This window comes from Fusarium poae, chromosome 4 (assembly GCF_019609905.1).
Source record: "Fusarium poae strain DAOMC 252244 chromosome 4, whole genome shotgun sequence".
Lineage (NCBI taxonomy): Eukaryota > Fungi > Ascomycota > Sordariomycetes > Hypocreales > Nectriaceae > Fusarium > Fusarium poae.
The window spans coordinates 1,953,264-1,976,611 of record NC_058402.1 but is presented as its reverse complement, the minus strand read 5'-3'; the positions used below and the strand labels follow the sequence as shown (position 1 = coordinate 1,976,611).

At 48.7% G+C, this 23,348-nt stretch overlaps 7 protein-coding genes across 7 annotated transcripts; 5 read left to right on the top strand and 2 right to left on the bottom strand.

Annotated features, from left to right (window-relative positions):
* Window positions 1–2,014: 2,014 nt before the first annotated feature.
* Window positions 2,015–4,096, top strand: FPOAC1_010721 (uncharacterized protein; the record flags this gene model as incomplete). Its single annotated transcript, XM_044855110.1, has 1 exon — window positions 2,015–4,096. One exon carries the CDS (start codon window positions 2,015–2,017, stop codon window positions 4,094–4,096), a length of 2,082 nt encoding a protein of 693 aa, XP_044702423.1.
* A 339-nt stretch (window positions 4,097–4,435) lies between these two features.
* FPOAC1_010720 (uncharacterized protein) lies at window positions 4,436–5,582 on the bottom strand (the record flags this gene model as incomplete). Its single annotated transcript, XM_044855109.1, has 2 exons — window positions 4,436–5,355; window positions 5,435–5,582. 2 exons carry the CDS (start codon window positions 5,580–5,582, stop codon window positions 4,436–4,438), a joined length of 1,068 nt encoding a protein of 355 aa, XP_044702422.1.
* An 819-nt stretch (window positions 5,583–6,401) lies between these two features.
* Window positions 6,402–7,654, top strand: FPOAC1_010719 (uncharacterized protein; the record flags this gene model as incomplete). Its single annotated transcript, XM_044855108.1, has 4 exons — window positions 6,402–6,569; window positions 6,653–7,325; window positions 7,399–7,507; window positions 7,582–7,654. 4 exons carry the CDS (start codon window positions 6,402–6,404, stop codon window positions 7,652–7,654), a joined length of 1,023 nt encoding a protein of 340 aa, XP_044702421.1.
* A 5,240-nt stretch (window positions 7,655–12,894) lies between these two features.
* FPOAC1_010718 (uncharacterized protein) lies at window positions 12,895–14,070 on the top strand (the record flags this gene model as incomplete). Its single annotated transcript, XM_044855107.1, has 3 exons — window positions 12,895–13,042; window positions 13,113–13,937; window positions 13,994–14,070. 3 exons carry the CDS (start codon window positions 12,895–12,897, stop codon window positions 14,068–14,070), a joined length of 1,050 nt encoding a protein of 349 aa, XP_044702420.1.
* Window positions 14,071–15,533: 1,463 nt separating this feature from the next.
* On the bottom strand, window positions 15,534–16,910 carry FPOAC1_010717 (uncharacterized protein; the record flags this gene model as incomplete). Its single annotated transcript, XM_044855106.1, has 3 exons — window positions 15,534–15,766; window positions 15,828–16,787; window positions 16,835–16,910. 3 exons carry the CDS (start codon window positions 16,908–16,910, stop codon window positions 15,534–15,536), a joined length of 1,269 nt encoding a protein of 422 aa, XP_044702419.1.
* A 2,289-nt stretch (window positions 16,911–19,199) lies between these two features.
* On the top strand, window positions 19,200–20,880 carry FPOAC1_010716 (uncharacterized protein; the record flags this gene model as incomplete). Its single annotated transcript, XM_044855105.1, has 3 exons — window positions 19,200–19,437; window positions 19,491–20,763; window positions 20,814–20,880. 3 exons carry the CDS (start codon window positions 19,200–19,202, stop codon window positions 20,878–20,880), a joined length of 1,578 nt encoding a protein of 525 aa, XP_044702418.1.
* A 622-nt stretch (window positions 20,881–21,502) lies between these two features.
* On the top strand, window positions 21,503–23,194 carry MRH4 (RNA helicase; the record flags this gene model as incomplete). Its single annotated transcript, XM_044855104.1, has 1 exon — window positions 21,503–23,194. One exon carries the CDS (start codon window positions 21,503–21,505, stop codon window positions 23,192–23,194), a length of 1,692 nt encoding a protein of 563 aa, XP_044702417.1.
* Window positions 23,195–23,348: the final 154 nt, after the last annotated feature.

Genomic DNA, 23,348 nt, shown 5'->3' with positions numbered 1-23,348 from the left:
TCAATCGAGACTGAATAAGGAAGGAACCAAGACGAGAGGCGTTGAACCAACACACAAGAGTAATTCTCCAAGCAAAAAGTGGTAAGAAAAACAGGCTAATTTAGGCATGTACTATTGAGTGGTGCTTTTGATTTGTTGAGTCCCACGAATGAGTATTCCCCTCAGAGGCCAGAAGGCATTCTGACCGCCTTCCAGAACTTGGTTAATAAGTCAACTTGCAGCACAGTAGACATGTATGTACTGTACATGACATGGATGCGGAGAAAGCTGTCTTCCCATGGTTGGCCCAGCCTCAAGCCATGGACCCTTGAGTCAGGGACGGATTCTCTATCGTGCTTTGATACAGGTCGATGTGCAGTAGTCAGAGGCAAGGTCCCTGAGTCTGTGGTGCCATCTGGCTGAAGCAACGGCTGGTAACCATTTACAGTAATGATGGTCGTTGCATGCCTCAGTTGATCAGGTTGAACAAGTCCAACTTCTGTTGACAGTCGAGATACTTTATTAATATCGTATCAGAAACACTCAAAGGGTCTTAAAGTTGATTCATATTTGGTAAAACAGAATAGATGTGAGAGATAAAAAGTAGTGCCACGCGGACACGAGAAACGACATGGACCTCCATCCTGGGTTTGGGATGGCTCGGGTAAGATGCATGAATGGGTGGGGGAAAGCTGCACACCAAAAGGACCCTTCAAAAGCCCCTGAAGAAAGGCCGGATCGAAAAGACAAAAAAAGCAAAGGTCCAAAAGCTGACATTAAGAGAGAGAAAGTGAGAAAAAGAAAGAAAGTCGGAGGCAGACGAGGAGCATCTGGGCGAAGCTGTGCCACTGATTGATTGGTTTCCGGGTCACCGTCCCGTTGGATTCTTGGGACTCAGACTCCGGGCTGAGCTGAGCTAGGCTTGTCCACTTGGATAAGTCTCCTTCTCGCCTCGTGTATCCCGCGATGCAATTCAAAGTCTCATTCCAGCCAGGATTCGCCGAAGCGCTACAAGACGAGCTATCGTGCGGATACAAACGATTCGCCATCCGGGCCGCCAAAAACAGCCGCGTAAGGCCGATCCCCCCGCTGTAGCCCACACGATAAGAAAAATAATGGGGAACTAGCGATAACCCCCCAGGCCCAGAAGTTGGGAACCACCTACCTATGGATGGACACAAGGGTCTTTCTAGGTTCTCAACCGTGAGGTACTCGAAACTCTGAGGGATCTAGACAGTCTTGAGTTGTTACTATTGGACTGGTGGACTGTGTTCTAGAGTGAGCTTTGAACAAACAAAAAGCCTCATAGTTTTCCCCTCTTATTTGACGACTCTCCTCTGTTCTGGTCTGTTCTCTCTTCTACCTTTCTCTGGTGATCATCCAAGGTCATGTTCACTTCTCTATGGACATGTGCCCTCTTCTCCAACGATAACTAAAAATCCAATACTACCTACACCATCTGTTGGAACAATTCCCTCTCCGATTAGATACCGTACCTAGTACCTACATAAGTTAGATACTGTACTGTACCTACTGTACGACGAAACGGCCCCGCTGACCACCCCCCACCACCCTCCGAGTCGTCCCCATCGTCTGCTGATCTCCTCGGTTTCCCTCCAAAAAAACGAGTGGGCAACCTTAACATTGGACCTATTCTCTTCTGTTCTCCCTAAGCGATATTTTTTAGACGGGGTTTCTTTTTTATCTTTGTTTCTTTCCCTCTGTCCGCTCTCAAATTGTCTTGATTCCTTTTCCCCTACCTGTTCGATTTCAGTCCAACCTATGCGCATCGACTCCCATCCTTCGCTAGCTATGAATTGAGGCCAGGACCCTGCATTTATCCCCTGCCGCTCTGTTAGCGACCACCGAGGAATCTACGAAACACTCCACCATCGACCGACGGACAAGTACCTACAGTACAATTCTCATCGAGGAGTCTTGTCCTGAATACTATTACAGCTGCGGGATTCTACATCTAACTCTTGGACGATAACAATACTCAAAACCCTCTCCAATCTATTTCGATTTTCTTACCATGAACGTCTACGAGATCTCGTCTTCCGGCGCTCCGAGCCCGGCCCCAGAGGGCGTATCCACTCCGCCAGCACCGGACATGCCAGTTAAGGGCAAGAACCGACACCGTCTTATTCAAAGAATTCAGCGTATATCGTCAACACCCTCGCTAAGTGGCTTGCGCCGCTCCAAATCTGTAGGCAGTCGTGGAAGCCCTTATGGCACGAGAAGCACTCTCTCGTGTGTTAGTCTTGCGGCCACTGGACCACCCCAACCCCAGGCCCCCTACAGTGCTCGTTCATCAACCCCACAGCCTTCACCTCTTGGCCTGCCCAGCACATCAGGTTCAAGTCCTCAATCTTCAGGAGAATTCCCATTTGAAACTCCTGGAAGCGAATTGGCTATTCGCAGAATTGAAAATGTCACGCCAATTACTACACCCATAACCGCACCTCTTCCATCCGAGTTTCGGTCCAAGCAGGATCTTCAGCTTCGAGTCCGCCCTGGTTTAAAGCCTATCCAGAAGCCTCCATTCCGCTTCTGGGAAAAGATGCCCAATGAACTTCAGATTCACATTTTCTCTTTCTTCCAGCCCAAGGAGCTTGTTCAGGCATCTCGAGTCTCCAAGGCATTTTACAAGACTTGCTTTGATGGTCAGTTGTGGACATCTCTCGATGCCTCAGAATTCTATCGCGAAATTCCTGCCGAGTCGCTCGCCAGGATCATCATCGCAGCAGGCCCCTTCATCAAAGATCTTAACCTACGGGGATGCGTGCAGGTCGAGCACTACAAGCGCACCGAGGTTATTGTCAAGGCATGCAAGAACCTCATGAATGCGACACTGGAAGGTTGTCAGAACTTCCAAAAGAGTACGCTCCATGGCTTGTTGCGAAGCAACGAGAAGCTTGTCAGCCTCAATCTCACTGGGCTGACCGCAGTCTCTAACACATCTTGCAAAATCATTGCTGAATCGTGCCCTCAACTTGAAGCATTCAACATCTCATGGTGCGGCAAGGTAAATGCTCGAGGTGTCAAGGGCGTGGTTGAGGCTTGCCCGAGACTAAAGGATCTCCGCGCCGGCGAGGTTAGCGGCTTCGACAACGTTGCGACCGCTGAAGCCATTTTCAACACAAATAACCTGGAAAGATTAGTTCTGAGTGGATGTGCCGAGCTTAATGACGAGGCTCTCAAGGTTATGATGCATGGCGTTGAGCCCGAAATCGATATTCTGACCGATCGACCAATTGTCCCTGCACGAAAGCTTCGGCATCTGGATCTCAGCCGTTGCGTTCAGCTCACAGATGCAGGCGTCAAGACGATAGGCCACTTGGTTCCAGACCTTGAAGGCCTGCAGCTTTCTGGTTGCAAGCTGCTGAGCGACGACGCTCTTGAACCCATTCTTTCATCCACTCCCAGACTAACACATCTCGAACTTGAGGACCTTGAGAATCTCACAAACTCGATTCTGTCGGAGCATCTTGCCAAGGCTCCTTGCGCAGCCTCTATAGAGCATCTCTCCCTGAGTTACTGCGAAAATCTGGGTGACACAGGAATGATTCCTGTCATGCAGACATGCACGAATCTTCGAAACGTCGACCTCGATAATACTCGAGTCAGTGATCTCGTCCTCGCCGAGGCAGCGGCCATGGTCATGAAGCGCTCTGAACGATCAACGGAAAATGGAACACGGCCTGAACTTAGCCTCCAGATGGTCGTTTACGATTGTCAAAATGTCACCTGGACCGGTGTCCGCGAGGTGCTTTTCCGAAACACCCAAGTCAAGGCTGTTTCAGGCCAACCCGGCCGAGTCAGCTACCCGACTGAGATGATTGGGCTCAAGTGTTTCTACGGCTTTCAGATGACTGTTGACGAGCACCAAAAGCGAGTTCTGCGGGGTGATCTGGCATCCGCCGGTCGTCTGGAAAGGAAGTGGGCAGATTATATGCAGGCCACCGAAGAAGCAGGCATGGCAGGTGCGGGTTACCGAAGACGCAGGCGTCGAGCCAGAGAAGCCCAGGCCCTCCATCTCGATGAGGAGGACGGTGGCTTTGGTCCTACCGGTCGCCGGAGGGCACGCACCCTAGGCTCATGCACTGTCATGTAAGCCTGGGATATGACATGAATGACACAACATGCAGAAGAACGGTATACGAACCTGTTTGGAAGCATATTTCTTTCGGAGTACGGGGCCTGGGTAAAGGGTCAGGAGTTGAATCTGGGACAAGCCGATTTTGTTCTTTTTTATTATGGCGTTACGGTAGATCAGGGCATTTCCTCAGACGTGGCCATGCCAGAATGGCATTAGATTCGTACATCTTGTCCATCTTGTCTATTGGTTGATATTGTGCACATCCTTATAGACATATAAATACGCTGTACACAAATTCAAGTCAATTCATCTAAAGTGCGCACCCGACTATCACGTCCGTTGGATATCTTCATATCACATTATCTCTGTCACCGTTCGTTCACCACGAAATGATCTCCACCACTGCGAATTCCTCGCCAGCTCACCTTCTTCGCCTCCTACAATATCTGACCACTTCTGCAGGAATTCCTCTGTCGCCTCCCAGCTTCTCGCATCCCAGGGTGTTCCAGTATGTGCACCATTGACACCTCCCCAGCATGTCAAGTGGTTCAACGAGTCATGAAAGAACTCATCCTCATCTGCAGGTTTCATGTACTTGATGATGTTATCCCGGATATCTTTGAACGGGATTACGTCAATGAACGGATGATGTTTGACAACGATCTGTGTCTGAGTGGGACGAAGATCAAAATGTAGTCCACGAGACCCGCGCTGAACAGACGTAACGATAGCTTGCGCACTGGGGTCTGAGTCGACATCAGCCCGATAGAAAGGAGACGTAGCCTCTTCAGCGCAGTACATGGAACGCGTTATCCCGAGGCACAGACAGTTCTCTAGCATAGCTGAGATTATGCAGATGATGTTGATTTGGAGGTTGTTCTTGTATGGGTTAGGGATGATGGGGAGCAGGACTTCTGTCGACGTGTTGGGGACATGAAGAGTGGGACAGCCGCAGTTGAAGAACAATGCCGGTGTTGTGTGTTCATCGCAAATAGGATTTACCATGAGCCACTTGTCAAAGTCCTCGTAAAAGACATCCGAGTCCCATGTCTCTGCATGTGTGGTTGATTGGTGTGACGCTGTCTCAGGGTCGTTGTAGAGATCTGAAGGGTTGACAGTCTCTATATCTGGAAGACTACCTCTATCGGGCCTTGGTACAAGGTCTCCTACTAGTTGTGTCTTCTCAAGAGCCCTGCCACCCTCCCCTTGTACCTCGATGTCATGTCCTGCAGCACGGCGCTCTAGCTCTTGTATGCGCTTTCTCTGCTTTTCCCCTGAAGGATCATGTCAGCCACCATGACAAGCTTATATAAGGAATGTGGACGCTCTGCTACTCTAGATTGAGTAACTCACTGTAATTCTGCTGGGCTAAGCGGTTCTGCATGCGTCTCTTCTCTGGGTTACGTCGCACGACTTTCTTCTTGATAACTGATGAACCACTTTGCGGTGCTTGACTCGCATTTTCTGAGCGCTGAGGGGCTCTTGTACGATCTTGACCCATTTTTTCAGGTTCAATTGGTATATACGAAAGATATCCTAATATAAGAGAGCAACAACGAACTTGAATATACAGAATGAGTTCTCATGAGAATTCGTGTAAGCCGTTAAAATGGCTTATGGCTGACGTGAGCCACTCGATCCACAATCTTCACGCTAACCCACCACCTTAATTGAACGTACTACCCTAGAGTATACTTGACACTCTGGATTTGTGAAGAAGATGCCTGAGGACTTGGAGGAACTCTCAAATTGATCAAGCCTTAGGAGGGCGTTCTGTTCTCTGCATGTCTACGGGCGTGGTGATAACCACATTGACAAGGATTACAACTCACTTCGTTAAGATTCGCAAATGTTGTCGTCAAGTTCAGTTGAAGCCCTTGTCTAGTTTGAAGCTAAATCCAATACTAACTGAGGTTTTGACGGATCGAATCCACCAATGACATTTCTTGAGTGACTGTGTAGTGTTCATATCCTACATGTAATTTCTTCATCCGAAGTTGCATTTCCGCGTCATCGGAATTCAACCGATTATGTTACCAGGCTCAGGATTGGACCGGACGAAACGAAGCGGCTGGCAACGTACCTAGTCTAAACAATAGTTTGACGCTATTTTGATCGCCCCGTCTCAAAACGCTGAAGATTCGGACTCCTTCTCCCCGATGTCAGCGGCGTATTATTAATTTTTCCGACATACGTACTAAAAAATCAAGGAGAGTTATGTGCTCTCAAGAACATCCGTGGTAGCACAGAACGGCTCCGATATCTCGGCCATCCGTTGGCGTCTTTTCGGGGAACTGTGGGGCCGTGTTGTTGGAAAGGCATGTGGTCTGCCGAGCACCGAGGTTCCGGGTACATTGCCCCCGACCGAGTTCCTCACAACGAACACCACAACAAGAACTTAGATAGCACATTTATCTCAAGACGGTCAATTTCACCAGTACACATAGGCAATATGTCACTCGAAGTCATCTACGTCACACGTCACGGAGTAAGTTCCGACCCCGCCCTCAAGCAAGGTTCAGTTGTATATGTCTCCTTTCCCCGGTGTTGATAGACCGACCTTGAATTTAGTTCCGGTCCGGATGGAGTGTTGACCCTCTGACCGGTGTCTACACGGCCGCCATACGGTCGCCCACTGGAATTCCCGCAGATCCTGCCCTGACGTCTTATGGAGTCTCACAAGCCAAAGAGATGGGCAAACATCTCATGACCCTGGAGCCTCCCATCGATGCCGTGTATTCCAGCCCTTACTATCGCTGTCTTCAGACCATAACGCCCTTTGTTGAGCTTAAGCAGCAACAACTCAAAGAGGAAATGGCAACGGCAACGGCACATGGCTCAGCAACCACCACAATTTGTCCAGAACACGGGTTGAGTGAGTTCTTTGGAGCAGCGCCTTTCGATCATCCAATCCCAGCCTCGCACAAGCGACTCAAGGAGCTATTCCCAGCATATGATGATAGCTACGTATCTGCCATAAAGCCTTCTAGAAAAGGCGAAACAATCGAGGACCTCTATGGGCGTGTTGCAGCGGCCGTGCGAGGCATTATTGAGCGTTGCGATGCAGAGGGAAAACGTGCGGTAGTGCTCTGCACCCATGCAGCCGTTGTCATAGCATTGGGTCGTGTCCTCACAGGGCGTGTCCCAGAGGCTGTCGAAGAAGAGGATTTCCACGCCTTTACGTGCGGCCTAAGCACGTACCGTCGCCGCCGACAAGGCACAGGCACCCAAGTGCCAAGCGCTGGTACGTTTGCTCTGTAGTGGTTGTCAAGTGACAGGATCTTGGCGGCAGAAAACTAACAAACACAACGATACAGACGAATCCCAACCCTTCATAAGCGAAGCCATCCCTATCAGGCTTGGGGAGTGGCAGTGCGAACTGGACAGCGACTGTAGTTTTCTGAGTTCTGGAGAAGAGCGAGGCTGGTGAGTTGGTTGACAATGACTTTACTTTCACTTGCTTGCTTCCAAACGTTGGACCGTGCTAACTCAAAACACAGGCGATTTTCCGGGGATGAATCTTTCCCCGGGACTGGCTCCATGTCACAAGGCGATGTCGAGTCCAAGCTATAGATTTCCATGTGGTTCGCATGGTGTTGGGTGAGTGTGCGGACATGCTGCTAGCAGATGCTAAAGCCGATTACCAACTCGGGTTGAGGCTCCACGATATGATATCAAAGCAATATGCAGTGATTTCGGACCCATGGTTTTAGTGGGCAAATGACCATGGCGTATCCGTATTTCCGAAGGATTCGAATGCTGCCAACGCGTATTCAGACCCTGATGAAATATTTTGATAAATCGATTGTCGAACAACTTACAATTCATATCTGAAACTTGTCAAACTGCTCGTGTCTTACCCTTGACTCTTATGCTAATCCCAAAGAGCTGATCACAACCGAATGTACCCTGACGGGGAGCAAGGGCTAGAAATAGAACCACGTAAATGACAAGGGTGGGGAACTGCCGGCAAAGAGACGTTGGTTTATTCCCGAGATGTTGTCCATGTATATCCGTACGAAGCCTCAACAAATGGATTGGACCCCTGGCGTTAGAGAAGTACAACGTGCTTGCTTGCATTATGCGGCAGCCGAGCAAGCACTGATCTACAACCCTAGTTAAGGCCAGTCCAAGCTCAAGTTCCAGTAAATATTTACTTGGTCAACGCGAAGTACCTAATCAGCTAATCAAGATAGACATTGCTGTGTATTATTGCGCGTTTCATATCCGACTAATCTCGCTGAGAGACATCGAGTCAGCTGAAAGATGACATGTCAGCGTTCTCGATTCGCAAGGGACCTTCCCTTACGTCGAGTGCATGAAAAAATTCAACATCTCCATCTAGATGCGGGCCAAATCCTTAGTGAGAAGTGACAGACAGAATGTGTCGCATCTTGGGGCCCCTGCTTCACTGAGACGTTCGAATTAGGCATGTTACTGACGTTGACTTGCACTGTAGAAGACATCTTGCTCGGGTAGGCTATCATTATAGGCAAAGCCGATTCGATTGAACGATTGTTCCTCTCCGATTGAGCTGGAAACATTTCTCCGATGACTGACCGTTGACTAGCGCCTTGACAGACACAACCAACTCTTTCAACAAATAGCAAACATCGGTTAACGAGGTTTGCTGGGAACATCCAACGGCCCGTGTCATCCGTGTGATGTACTGTACGGAATCTGGGATGATCGGGGCTCAACTTGAAGCTGATGTGTTGGAGAAGCTCCTCACGTTTGGGGGGAAAAAAGAAGCAGCAATAGTTAGTTGTAGCCATCATCCTTCGAGGTGATCTCCCAGTCTCCATATCTCTTAGGTAAGGAGGCTAGTGCTTGGCTCGGGGACAAGATCCGGAAGATAGCGCTGTAGGCTGGCCATATGACTAACATGGGAACCCCCAAGAGAAACTTTAGTTTGGTGGAATACCTACTAACCTACAGAGGTACAAAGCTAGACACTTTGCATGGGTTGTGTCATCTGTGCATGCCCTGCTTTATTGTTGCAGGCTCTTGGTAGTTACTTATCAGGTTAGTTAATCTTAATTGGTTATAGTGACTTTTGGCCCCATTTCGTAGTCTAAGAGAGGTGAAATTGAGGAGGAAAGAAGAAGAGAAAACTAAAGTGTGTGAAATTAAAGTCATTTTGAGGTGGATTTATGATTGATATGATTGAATTGCGCTGTGTCCGATAGCTTTCGGCGTATGCATTAGATAGGTAATTATGCTTAACTGGAAAGTGATTTCGAAGCGCCGCAGGCGCCAGGCGCTTGGGTCATGTGCTTGGGTCTCAACGGAAGGTAACATGCTGTTGTCTTTAACTCAAGCACGCGGGAAGAAGGCACGTTCCTATTCCCGGTTTCCACGACCTGAGGCTCAACGGACGGAATGGAAGTCACCTTCCTTCCCATCAAGGTCCACAAGTGCTTCTACCCAAGCGGTTGCTGAAGATGCCTCAGGTTTCAGCTGAAACAACTCCCTTCAACTTGAACTGGATTGAATTGACCGACATTCTCGTAAACTTGATCCTTATTTCTTTATCCTTGCCGATAGCTAGTATATCCGTCATCTCTCACTTTCCTCAACCTGCGACCGCATATGCAGTACAGTATGAAGACTCTCGACACCGCCATGGAGCCATGAACATCTTTCTGCAACGTTGGCCAAATTAGGGTTGGTAAGGTGTGGCTGGTTGCCCAGTGTGCATTGCTATTCGCCGTGTTGGCCAAAGCAACGATAGCAAAAAGCAAAACCGTCATCTGTTGGTGACACAGTTCTCATTGACCACGGCTGTCTCTCAACGCGAAAAGCCGATGACGCTCGACCGCATGACTCCGCGGAGACCTAGTGCTATCACAATACCATGACGGCGCCCCGGACGCTATTGCAGCGCGCCTATACTGAGTTGAGTCTGACTCGAATGGCTGCTATCGATCTGGATGTGCCGCCGGCTGCAAGTGTCCGATTATGATACTGAAGATTTGATTTCTGACACAATGAATAGATCATCAGTCCGATTTTTCAATGCACATTTGGAAAATCGTGCATTGCGAGCGCTGGCTTGCTTGCTGACCGAATTGTGATCGTCACCTCAGACCTAAATCGCCACGATCAAGTGATGTTGACCGGTGAGCTGCCCTGGCTGCCCAGACTTTCAAGGGATGAGAGGATCAAAACCCGTTGCCCAGAGCTTTCAATACGGAAGATCTCTTCTGTCTTTTCCGATGCTACAGGCTCGCCTCTCAAGACAAGCCAAGCTGGGCTTGACATGGCCCTGCATCGTCATCGTCAATACAAGACACACAGCCTAGTCGTCACCCATTTTTCACTAAAAGAAATGACTTGTCGAGGCTCAAAATTGGGCTTGTTGCTGATGAGCTACCTGCACCAAAGCGGAGCAAGAGCTCCCACACAAGATACCTGTCAGATTTGACAGTCTCTTGCAAAGTCTCCAGCTTTCATCCACTATTGCTTTCTTTTTCTTCTTCTTTTCTTTAGCATATGTACCAGAGTGCATATATCCATGTACACCGCTGTTCGAGAGCGAGACGTCTCAATGCGTTCTCCTATCCCTTAATCTTCCACTGCTGTGCTATCACGGCAGGCAAGTAGGCAAGCTGCAAGTTCCTACAGCACTGCAGCTGAGGTCAACGCTGCAGAATGCCCGATGCCATTCGCGGACTACTTGACTTGTTTTCTAATTGGCCCGCTGAAACAAAACTCGCATTGCTGTCCCTGACCTCATACTGTTTGTCTCCGCTATGGCCAGACGCTCGTTTTATCCCTACAGAGTCCTTTATATGAACCTGCTGTAACTGTGGCGGTTGTCACTTTACACAATCCAACTTACCCATTTGAGTCAGGAGCCATTACTCCAGAAAACCAAACACGTGGATGGTCGAGATCTGTTTGGGTTTCATTTGTACATGGTGCGAAGTCTACTAGGTAGATTTCCTGTTAGTATTACGGGCTTTTTTGGGGGAACAATTAAGAAAACCACACCCCCAGCTTGACCCGGCGGGACGGTTGAGGCGCGCGCGCTACTGCTTCAACAACCAACCAACACTGTATCGAGTTATTCAAGCAAACAAATTTCTACAAACTAGCCCTGGCAGCCTGCTACTTGTGGCACCCAAAGTAGCGGCGGGGTTGGTCCAGCACAGTGGCGACCCTTGTCCAATACCCTTTGCACCCACCTCAAGCGAGATCTGTCTGGGATCTATGTAGGCAAGCAGGGTTAGTTCCGGACAGTGCAAATTCGGCTTAACGCGATCTCAAATGAACGGCTACTTATGCTATCCGGGTCAGTCTAAGTCACAAGAAGAGCCGGGGTGCCTTGAACTTGGCCTGGCACATCCCAGCACTCGATCATGGCAATGTCGTCAGATAAGTGACTGGCAGAACGGACATGGCCTTGCAACTATTTCCCTCGATATGCGTGTTAGCTAATCTCTCAATTGTTCGCAAAACGACAGCGAATCGAATTTGTCAGTAAACAGAGGTCGACATTATACTTACTCACCCGAGCAGTACATCAACTGTTGACCTATTTCTGACACACTCATCAGAGATCTCTATTTTTCTTTTGCAATCCACCATCTGCCTTGCTTTATTTTAAGTCGCTTGCTTCAAGGATTACAGGCATCAATACTGTGCGCTAATCCGGAGCTGTATTGTACGTACCTGCTATCGTTATTACGGGATGATCTACTCCGCCCACCTACCCTCCCCTTGCTTCCACGCGATATGGGTTCCACAGGCGTGCTTGAGGCCTCGGGGCGGGTACTTTGCCCGTTTCTTTTTACTTTCCCTTTTCGTTTTGAATCCTTCACCTACGCTCCTCTGCTTGTGAACGGGAGATCACTCTGGGAACCGGGTCAGGGGACAATGCCATCTGGTGAAATACTTGTGCAAAGGACTTCGGTTCTACCATCATGTGCTATGCTGGTTCAAATGCATCATTCATACGATACATGGCTGTAGATTCCCCACTAGAGATGGCGATAAAGCGTGTATAGAAAACGGCCAGGCAAAACAGGATGATCGTCCCGGTGCGGGCGGACGTCTTAGTAGGCGTCTGCAGGTGCTGACAGGACACTCTCCGATGTAGGGGCGGTGCTCCGACCCAGCGTAGAACCCGTAAGAAGTTGTCTTTATGGCCTCAGGTACGGATATGATCCTGGTTGATGCTTTTGCTTCTTCGCTCCACCTTGTCTCCTCTGATGGCGGGGAGTGTGTCCCCAAGGAGGCGCTTTGCTAACGCCAAGTTAGACTGTTGGTAGCGTTTATCTGTCGAGCAGGGGTGGCACACAGACCCCTTCATAAGTCGAGACAATCACTCATCTCGTCTTCCTTTGATGTTGGCTTATCCCCGCTGGCTCAGGTACCAAACAAAAGAATAGGAATGAAAAGCTTACTCTTGTAAAGCCATTGAACACTCCCTGGCTCTACCAACATATCGACTTCGGACATTTGAATACAAGAGAGCTAAAACCCCTCCTCGAGACATCTATATTTCGAGAAAGATACCCGCATTTCTAAGAGATATTCCTGTCACAAATCCTCCCTTCTTTCCTCAAGTCGATTCTCTCGCCCTTGTCCCCTTACTTAAGTCTCGTCAACGAAGGCGTGTCCCAGTCTTGGCTTGTTTTTGCCCTCCCGCCAGCCTCCAAATTTTGCAACTATTGTCTGCCGCCTCCCTGATAACTCTTCAAGAGGCGAACTATTTCCACCTGAATCATAACAAACAACTCTGGAACATAACAAACAGCCAAACCATTTACATCCTCCCATCTGCTTGTTGTGTGACAGTCATCAACATGAGTATTCATCCATTCCTCACAATGGAGGGGACAACTCAGAGACCTTTGAGGAACAGCCCGAACTCGACACACACCTACTACCGCGCAACTCAAGCCCAAACCCCACCAGGCTCAACATCAGGAAGCCCCAAGGTGAAGATTGAGGGTAAGTCATGGCCTTATTTTATATGGCTCGATGACATGGTCTGGCAACGGATAACTAATGATATCTCAAGAGTTTACAAGCCTCCCAGGGCTACGCAATGTCGTACCGACTGAAGTGAGCTCACCTGTGAAACTCCCTAGTTTAGGAGAGTTCGACCAAGGTGTGGAAGATCTCATCAGAGCACATGGACCTGTGAAGACCGAGGCCGTATTATCTCCACTTCATGGACTCACTCGCAACCCGACTATTCTTGAACCTTTGGCAACCATCACACAACCTCAGCCGTCATGGTCCATGAGAAACCGCTCCGCCGAGAACCTGGTCAGCGAACAGTCAAACTCCAGGCGAGGGACTATCCTCAGGCCTAACCAGTACCCTTTCCCTACCGACTATTCACGGCAATCTATGGGTAGCTTCAGCAACCAAGATACGTACTACGGTTATGGCAGCAGTCAATCTCTTCATGGCCTACCAGGCATGGATTGTTACCCAAGCCCACCCCCTGAGGGGGGCGAAAGTCGTCATATCAACCAAAAGTACACCACAGAAGAGGGTGACTATATCATCTACGCATGGCACGACAAGAAGATGAAATGGCAACAGATTAAGCAGGAGTTTGCTGCGAGATTTGGAAACACACCCGAGCGTACTGTCCAAGGTCTACAAGCTTGGTATTATCGTATGAATCAACGCATACCTATCTGGGATCAGGAGGGTTGGCTTTGCTTCGATAACGAAGACGACCTCGAACCTCAGCATGTTAGTATCAAGTGTCGTGAACGCGACAGCCAGGACAAACCCTCAGAGCCACTTGGCCTCGCTCAACGGTACCCTGAAAGAGCTATACATTACTCTTGGGTCGACCCTGAGATCAAATTCAAGTCCAGCGACTGGGGTATGTACAATGGGTTTTACCTTAGCATTTGCGCACAGAACTAACAAGATTTTTAGCTGCCAAGCGAGCTATGCAATATCGCGACAGGCGAGAGCGACGTCGAAGAAAGGAGCAGCGTCGCCTCAAGCTATGATGAGCGAAACGATACTGCCACAAGCTCAAACCAGGGCCCACCATCAAGTGAATTGTATTAACCTAACGGCGACAATACGGATGAAGTGGCATTGGCCACGCTATCTACCAAGCGAATCGTTCTGTTTTCTTTTTCTTTTGCACAAGCTTTCTATATCACGCCTACAAACGACCGAATTTCCGACGACACGAATATCACGTATTACATGTACCCATCATACCCTCGAACATGTAACTAGTCTCCTTTGTCATGCACGTACATTCCATCACATTTCTATCCACCGGAACGTTTATATGGTTGTTAGCGGCCTTGGGGGTCGACCGAGACAGGCCAGAAAGAGGCGGCACCAAACAACAGGAGGGTTGCGACATGATCAGGCCAAGACACTGTTATCATCATTGCACTCTGTATTACTAGACGACACGAAGGATTATCCAAAATAATGAGAGAAACGGACCAGGGAAAAGGTGGCGTTACTTGGAGACAGTCAGCACGTAAAAATTTTATTTGTTAATACCATGCATAACTCCTTGTCTAATCTGATTTTGGTACAAAAAACTTGTGCGTGATAATGTCTATTGCGGCCTCGTTATCGACTGAAGACAATGAAAGTTGACCTAGTAAGGATTTCATCAAGTCACATCTTGGCATGACGAAGCCGCCATGACTACCCATTGACATAAGCAATTGCCAACCACCCGAGCCCACTTAGTCTTCGGCATTCGCGTCTGCAGTACAGAGCGAGGACAAACATGAAGATCCCCAGAGTGGAATCGGGACAGGCCGTTAGTGCAGGGCTGAAAAGTCAGGATGTCTCGAGGCACGTGCCTATAGGATGGTGCAGCTAGGCGTTGCATCGATGCAGGTATCCTTCTTCCAGCACGATGGGAATGTGAGATCCCAGTCATCGATCTGCCACTTTACACATCGGGAAATAGAAACCTGGCGCACAAACCAGCCATTGTCTCGAGGATGTAGACCCCTCCTCCTCCACACTCCCCAACAAGCAAACATCCAAGGCTTCTCACCGTGTGAAGGATTCTTCGAGTTTATTCATTTGACAAAAGATGATTGGGTATTCCGGATTAGGGTTGTTGCTTGTGTCGTTGGTCGCTGATTGAGATGCGTCTTCGGTTAGCGTGACGAATGACGATGGTGTCAGTCATCAGGGGCACACCGTTGTGGCTTATACAGCCTAGGGTCCTAGGATAAAGGAATAAAGAAGAATATTTGACAATTAAGCACTGTCTGTTGGTGCATGATCTGCGTGTGGTGGTGTGGTGCCAATCTGGTAGCAGAAAAGTTAACCTCAAGTCTTGGGGTATAAAAATAATTAAGCTAAGAACTATACCATAGTCTAAGAAGCATAAACTGACCTACTAATTTCGTCTCTTGTGTTTCTAGCCGCCAAATCCTTTGGCTGAAAGTGTAACGCCTTAAAGTCTTTAGACTAGTAGCCTGCTTTATTCAAAGGCACCACTACGCTTCACGTAATTCCTAATACGAGCCATTGTGACATCTTCGTCGTCGTCCCCGTCAAGGACCATATCGTCGTTGTTCTCGTCGTCGTAATAGATGTTGTCAAACTCCTCGTCGTCGGAGGCATTTCCGTTGCGGTAACCGTACGCATGACGTCCGTATTCATCATCTGAATCCACCTCTTCCTCTGGGTAATCTGCCGTGTAGTAATTCTCGGCTGGGTGGTTCGTCATGTTAGCCTTTCGATCACTGGGTGGGTGCAGCCCAGAGTGACTCACCATTCTCATCCTCATCGTCCTCATCAAGTTCTTCGTCCTCGTCGCGTTCAGGACCGAAGAACAGATTGCTCTCTTCCTTACCGTCAAGGACCAATACACCGACATCTGTTGGTGCTACATTGACCGTCATAGCATGCGCAGGGATTCGAACGTATTCCTCGATGACCCAGTCGTCATCATCTTCCATATCACTGTTCTCTGTCATGTCGACATCATTGGGATTGGTGTCGCTGGCGCCTACTCCTGGGTGACGTTCTTGGTATCGTTTAGCTGGGGCCTTGGGTTTGAACCTGCTGGTCTTATGCTTTTCTTGTTCCATTTCCTCAAGATTGGCGCCAATTTCTTTCATGACCCAGCTATTCATATCAGCCGCTATCTTCGATATGTCCTGGCTATGGTTCATGACTGGTAGTGGAGTCCGAGAATTGGCGTCTGGTAGGGGAGAATTCTGTCTGCTTCTCGCTGCTGGTTTCTTAAGGCGTCGCTCCTGTTGCGGCGGGTTACTAATGGCCACACCAGCAATTATCTGACCAGCTGGTAGTGATATCGATTCCTTGATAGACTCCCGGACTCTCGATGCTCGTTGGCTGGCCTTGGCACGGCTTCGTTCGACAAAGACAGCAGGTCCATAGCGCGGTCGTTTGTTGAGGCCGGTGCCCAAGTTCTGAGTTGCGCCTGAGGCCATCATCATCTTTTTGGAAATATGGAAACGTCGATGTTCGGGTATGGTAGATGGATCGATCGGGTTTGAGTCTGGTGTAGTTGTGATGCTGCCCACAGGGGGGGCAACAGTCTTCCTTTTTTCGGATGCATCATCAGGGCCAGAGACGTGAATGACGGGTTTTGGGTCACGAGAAGGTAGACTGGGAGCTTCTACTGTTGGGGATTGAGGCCCGGGGAGTCGTCTCTGATAAACCCAATTGCTGTCGTTGCGATGACGTTTTGCGCCTTCGTCAAGTTCTGATGGAGTTAGTTAGCTGCAATAGTGACTGGATGGAATTGCATACGAAGGAAAGTCACAGCAGGCGACTCGTCGTCGCGCTTTCGCTTCACGCGGATGAGCTGGGGCGGAATAGAAGACATGATTTCTCGGGGTGATGATGAGAAACGATTCCGTCGTTGGTGATGGAGTCTTTAGATGATAGGCGGGTCGCAAAAAATATGGGCTGGAAAAAAGATCAGACGAAATTCTTAGTGCTCTCTTAGGCTATATACTCACTAAGGCTGATCTAGTATTTTTATCAGCCACTGAATCAGCACCTGTCTTTATGAGACGCACCTGAAGGGGTTGAAGATCAATGTAAGAGTGGTTCTTGATTACTTGTAAAATGGTGAATCGGCCCCCATGCGCATGTACCTATCGTGAGTTGAGCCGTTTGCGAAATTATGCTGCGTACGATGAGGTCAGAAGTTGGATACCAAGTGTTTTTTTTTTTTGTCAGGGGGTTAAATACTAGGTACCAGGTAGGTAGGTAGGATGTGCTGAAGGAAGAAAAGTGGGCTGCTGAGCGTTCCATGCCTTTGTATCATGAGAATAAGGTTACTCCTTAAGCCCCGCCTTCTTTGACTTCAAGTTGTAGAGCGAGGGAAAAGTCAGTATTCGACTTAAGAAATCGCGAGAACTAAAGCTAGGGGGTTATGGAAGAATTGGTCAATGGAAGCACAAGAGACGAAAGTAGTAGGTTATCTTGTGCTACTTAGACTAAACTGTTAAGCGGTCTATTTTTATAGCCTAAGATTTAGGATACCTCCCGGTGGGGCCATGATCAAAAGGCAGAGCCTCCGGCAGAGTGGGGCCATCATATGCTCTCTGGCTCTGTAGGACATCTTTTTAGAGGTCTTCTGTTGAGCTTGAGGTAGAAAGAGAGTGGATTGAAGCCTGAATACTAACCTATGTGATAGATACAAGTATCATAGTGCTCGGGTAACAGTTGAGATACTCCGAAAGCACTCTCATATAGAGCTGGGCTGGATAAAGCAAAGAATTGGGAAGGTGATTCATTCTGAAAAGTGTCACCCAACTCAGCCGCCCATTTTTAACCATTACATGGTTGGAGGGGGATTAAAGAGTCATATCATGTCTATCAACGGGCGCCATTTCTATACTGGACACGCACCATCATGAAAACGGTTGGAATGCGGGGGCGCACGGTTCACTTTACTCCAAAAGACCCATTCATTGAGTCGAAGTCCATGGTTTCACGGCCGAATTTCCCTTTCCAAGTTGAGCTGCCTGCAGCACAATGAACTTACGGGTGGCTACTGACTGATACTTGGCTTGTTTCCGCTACTGAATTTCACAATTTAATCGAATTATTTAGCTCTCGGAATCGGGCGATCAACAGCTGTTATCAAGTAGAAATCAAGGTAGCAGACATCAACCGCTGTCGATCTGCAGCTACCAAGCAAGGTACCAAAGCTAATTGGTACAATATATATACATAGCACTGTATAGGCCCGTTTCTGCAGATCGTGATTAACCCCAGACAGCCCGGACTGTGTCTGGTTTCCAACACCAACAAAAAGCGCATACCTCTGACGGGGAAATCCTTCAACGTCCGAAACAAGTAGAAATAGCCATGTAACCTGCTCAAACCTTCAGGTTAATTATTGTAGGTTCCAATACTAAATTTAAGCTGGACGCAAAGTATATCCTCCCTCGTCATCTCCTCCCTTGATGACATCCTTGGCCTTTCAGTTAGGTAGGTAGGTCTTGGTATTATAGGCTGGTATCCTAGGTCCCTCGGTCGTGCTAAAAGTGACCTGTAAAAGTCAATCGCCTCAACCTCACGTGTTTGACCCCAACCGCAAGCTCCAGGTATCCTTTCCTCTCCCTTGTTCACCTTCATTCTCTTCCTCAACAAGATCATCCTATTCGTGCGTCGATAAACCCGGTCTTGACATTTTCCTCAAAGGTTGGTGTTGCATTGACCTGTCGTCATCCCGCCGCCTCCTCCTTCTGGCTCTCCTCCTCACATCAATACAGTACTTACCACCTAAACTTTCGTCATCCTGCACCTCACTTCACCTCACCCTCATTTCGCATCTTCCTACCTCAATTTCTCATTCTGACTTCACACCTCGCATCCTATCCTACATGTCCGATCTGCAGTGATGCCGCTATAGTGATCTCTGGACTATCGCAGCTCGCCAGCAGTGGTACAGATACCCCCTGCTCATCATTCGATTCTCGCACGCTCGAACCATCATAGTATCAACTGCAACACAGTTTACCACCCCAAACCTAACCTTTCTCTCTTTAATCACACCGCGCCTCTGTGCTGTCTTCAACCACTAACTCAGGTGAGCGCTACGGTCTCATTTACTTTTAGACCGCGGGTTACTGACAACAATAGCACATCAAACCTTATCATGTCGTCCAAAACGCCATTTACCATTACTTACAACAAGCCTGGAACTGTGCCTCCCGTTTTCCTCGCAGGCTCCTTCTCCGATCCACAATGGCAACTCCAAGAGATGGAGTGTATTTCTGACCAAAATGAAGGGCATACGTTTCAATCCGAAGTTATGCTTGAGCCTGGACAGGACTACCAATTCAAGCTTCGTATAGGGCATGATACCTGGGTTTTGGCAGAGAATTACCCCACAGGTGAGTTCAGCTCGACCACTGCCTCTCGAGCCTTTGCTGACAAGATTCCCAAGCAACCGACGACTCTGGTAATGAGAACAATGTTGTACGCGCACAGAAACCCGCAGAAGAACAAATTGCCCCGGCTGGCATTGATACACCGGAAATCAAGTTGAACCCTGCCACACAGTCAAATGTGACACCTTCGGAAACGAACAATGTCGAGAGCGACACACTAGATTCCAAGGTACCACTATTCGCACATGAGTCTCCAAGCGACGATGTCGAACAAGATACCGAACAAGACAACGAAGAAAACAAGATACCCTTGTTCGCGCATGAGACCCTGGGCAACGATGTCAAGGACGACGACTCTGAGGATTTTAAGGCTCCTCTGTTTGCCCACGAATCGCTTGCCGATGATTCTAAAGACGAATCCGAGGAGATGAAGATGCCGTTGTTTGCTCATGAGTGCTTGGGTGCTTACGATTTCGGAGATGACGCAGAATATGACAGTTCTATGAACGCCAACAGTAGCCCGAAACAGACCTCCAAAGTCAAAACAATGCGCGATAAGACGGCCGAACTTGACGTGAACGACCCTACTCTCGAAAGCTTTCCATCCGACCGTGGTTCAATCCTCGGTACCATACGCTCCATTCAGACGCACCTTGGAGAAGACCAGACTCACCTCGACGACATTCCCTCGTCACCTCGTGTGATCTCGTCTAGAAGAACTAGTCTGGATTCTAATGATGACTTGTGCTTGTCCCCTGCGTCTTTCAGTCCTACCATTACTAGAAGACGTGATAGTAGACCTTCTCACAGCTTCGGAAGAACCCGCTCGGCCGTATCTCTGGGGTCAATAGAAGAGGAGCCTAAACCTTCTCCCAACAAACAATCGAAGGGCCCTCCTATCGTGTCTCTGCCCAACCCCAACTCGAAAGACAAAGTCTTTGGGCAAAAGTCGCCCCCTAGCGAGGAGGACGAAGCTGTTGTCATGAAGACGTCTGAGGTAAAGCCCAGTGCGAAGACAAGTGGCGAGCCACCATCTCAAGTTGAAAGTTATCCGGCCCAGAATACCCAACACGAAAAAGCCCCCAGCGTCGTTACAACCGAACAGATTCAGGACAATATGCAGTCCGAAGCAGTCGACGGTCGAACGAATAATGCTCCGCTCGCTGCCAAATCCCTGGAGCACGAAATGCCGTCTGGCACTGAATCAGGAGCTGTCCACTCTCTACAAGACACCCAGCCTGCACCGATCCCGAAGAGCGAGAAGGCAGTAAAGAAGACAAAGCCTTCAGGAGAATCGTCCCAGCCCCCTCGTGGGAACGTAGTACCTATGTGAGTGATCGAGGATTTTATGGCAAAAAGGCAGGACTGACAATCACCAGGATAATCACAGCAGGGGCACTCGCAGTCGCCATCGGGATAGGGTGGTGGCAGGCTGCTGATCACTAGGAAGAATAGCCAAGTAATGTGGATGAAGCGTTCTGATTCCGAGTTGGCTTGGGTAGAATATAATAAAGAATAGGGAAGAGATATCGGCAGTGCATGGATCAGATCAAGGACAACTGCACTGGCCAAGGTATGGTATAGTCGTGGATAACAGGAGGACCTACAAGGCCTAGGATCGTCTAGGAAGCATATTCATTTTGTCGCTGAACAATCAATCAATTATATGAATCGATAATAATTTTCAGTTATTTGCAATTACGAAGTGGTTTATCCAGTCTCATTTTCACATGCTTATACCTGTAACAGACCACCTATGGTCAAAGGTGGGATGTTGGAGTGTCATGGAACTGCGGGGGGCAGCGGTACGTACCTAATGCAATGGATCGGTGTAAAAATGCCGACTGCCGACTTGAACAAAAAAATCTAGTAGGAAGATTTGTTGCGACAATCCATTTACTACATACCTAACTTTCATAACTTTGCCATCATGCAGCGTGTCGCAGCGAACTCGATATGTTCGCTTTGCATGTTCACATCTCGACCGGCGGCTACAATTCGAACATCTTTACAGCCATGTATTAGCCAACGTTTAGCATCGCAACACTTCAAGCCTCGCCCCTCACGCATGGTTCTATCGGATCGAGTCGGCCAGGCCCCTCCATCTCGTGATGACCGACAGAGACATCGCGAGGCCCCAGGCCCTTTTGGTGGAATGAATAGAAGAGTCGCCAATGTCGACCCTGCCCGCAGAGCCGGTCGACAACGTGTGGTAGCAGGAAAAGATTCAAAAGGCAGCAGCACAAGAGAGAGGGACAACCGAAGAGGGGGGACAAGAGATGGTGATGATCGAAAGGCACTCAAGATGCAGCGCGCTTTGGCTACAGTTTCTTATGGAAAACGAATGATGACGAAGGACATCCTAACCGAATACGACTCATTCGATAACTTCGACCTGATCCCCTCCCTACAAGTCGCCGTCAACGAGGAGCTCTTCAAGGGTATGACCGATATCAAGCCAACGCCTGTGCAAAAACTTGCAATTCCCGCTCTGATAGGTCAAAAGAGTCCTGATGACCTGAAGAAGCCATCAGAAGAAATGAGATCATTCCTTCTCGCCGCCGAAACAGGATCTGGAAAGACGTTGGCATATCTTTTACCAGCTGTCGATGCTCTCAAGACAGCCGAGGCCGCGGATCCTGAGTTAAAGGCATATCGTGAACGATGGGAGATCGAGAAGGAACGACAATTAGCAAGCAATTCCAAGGGAAAGCCATTCGATGAACCACACCCTACAATGGCCCGTCCCAAGGTTGTTATTCTTGTACCTACAGCCGAGCTTGCACATCAGGTTACGAAGACATCCAAATCACTTTCTCATGTCGCCAAGTTCAAGACAGAACTCCTCTCTTCGGATCTGAAGCCTCAACAGATCCAGCGCAACTTATACGGACCTAGAGGAGTTGATATCATTGTTTCGACACCTCATCTTCTTGCATCCATCGCCGACTCTGATCCGAATATCCTTTCTCGTGTCACACATCTGATCGTTGACGAGGCCGACTCTCTATTCGACCGAAGTTTCGCACCTGTAACGACCAGCATCGTCGAGCGTGCAATGCCATCCTTGAAGCAATTTGTCTGCTGTTCTGCCACTATCCCTCGAAAGCTCAACAACTATTTAGCCACCAACTACCCCAAGATGACACGAATTACCACCCCTAACCTTCACGCCATTCCTCGACGTGTTCAACTTGGAGTCATTGATGTCTCAAGAGAACCTTACCGTAATAACAAGGATCTCGCTTGTGCTGATGCGATTTACTCCATCGGTCGCGAAGCTTCCAATCATGAGGGTCCTGTCAAGGGCGAGGTCGATGTTCGCCGTATCATGGTGTTTGTCAATGAGCGAGAAAAGACCGAAGAGTTGGCTGAATATCTCAGAGAAAAGGGTATCAACGCCGAGGCTCTTCATAGAGACACTCCCGAAAAGCGCCATGGCGAGGTTTTGGAAACATTTACATCTCCAGACCCTCTCAGAATCCCTACACCAACACTCAATGCCAAGAAGCGATCTCTGCCCAACGTGAGAGTCCTAGTTGTCACAGATTTGGCTTCCAGAGGTATCGACACTCTTGCAGTTCGTCATGTCATTCTCTACCACGTACCGCACACAACCATTGACTTTATCCACCGACTGGGTCGTGCTGGACGAATGGGTCGACGAGGTCGTGGTATCGTTCTTGTTGGCAACGACGACAGAAAGGACGTTGTTGCAGAGGTCAAGAACAGTATGTTCAGAGGAACGGCTCTAATATAATGCCCGTATTTAATTTTATGCGCGCCGTGTACGATAGCAAGGATTCTTTGGATGGTTATGTACGATAACAGAGGCATGAGACTAGATAAAGTTTATTTCTATAGACGTGTCAAGAATTTTATGAATATCCCGTTACAAGCATTGTACATTTTTG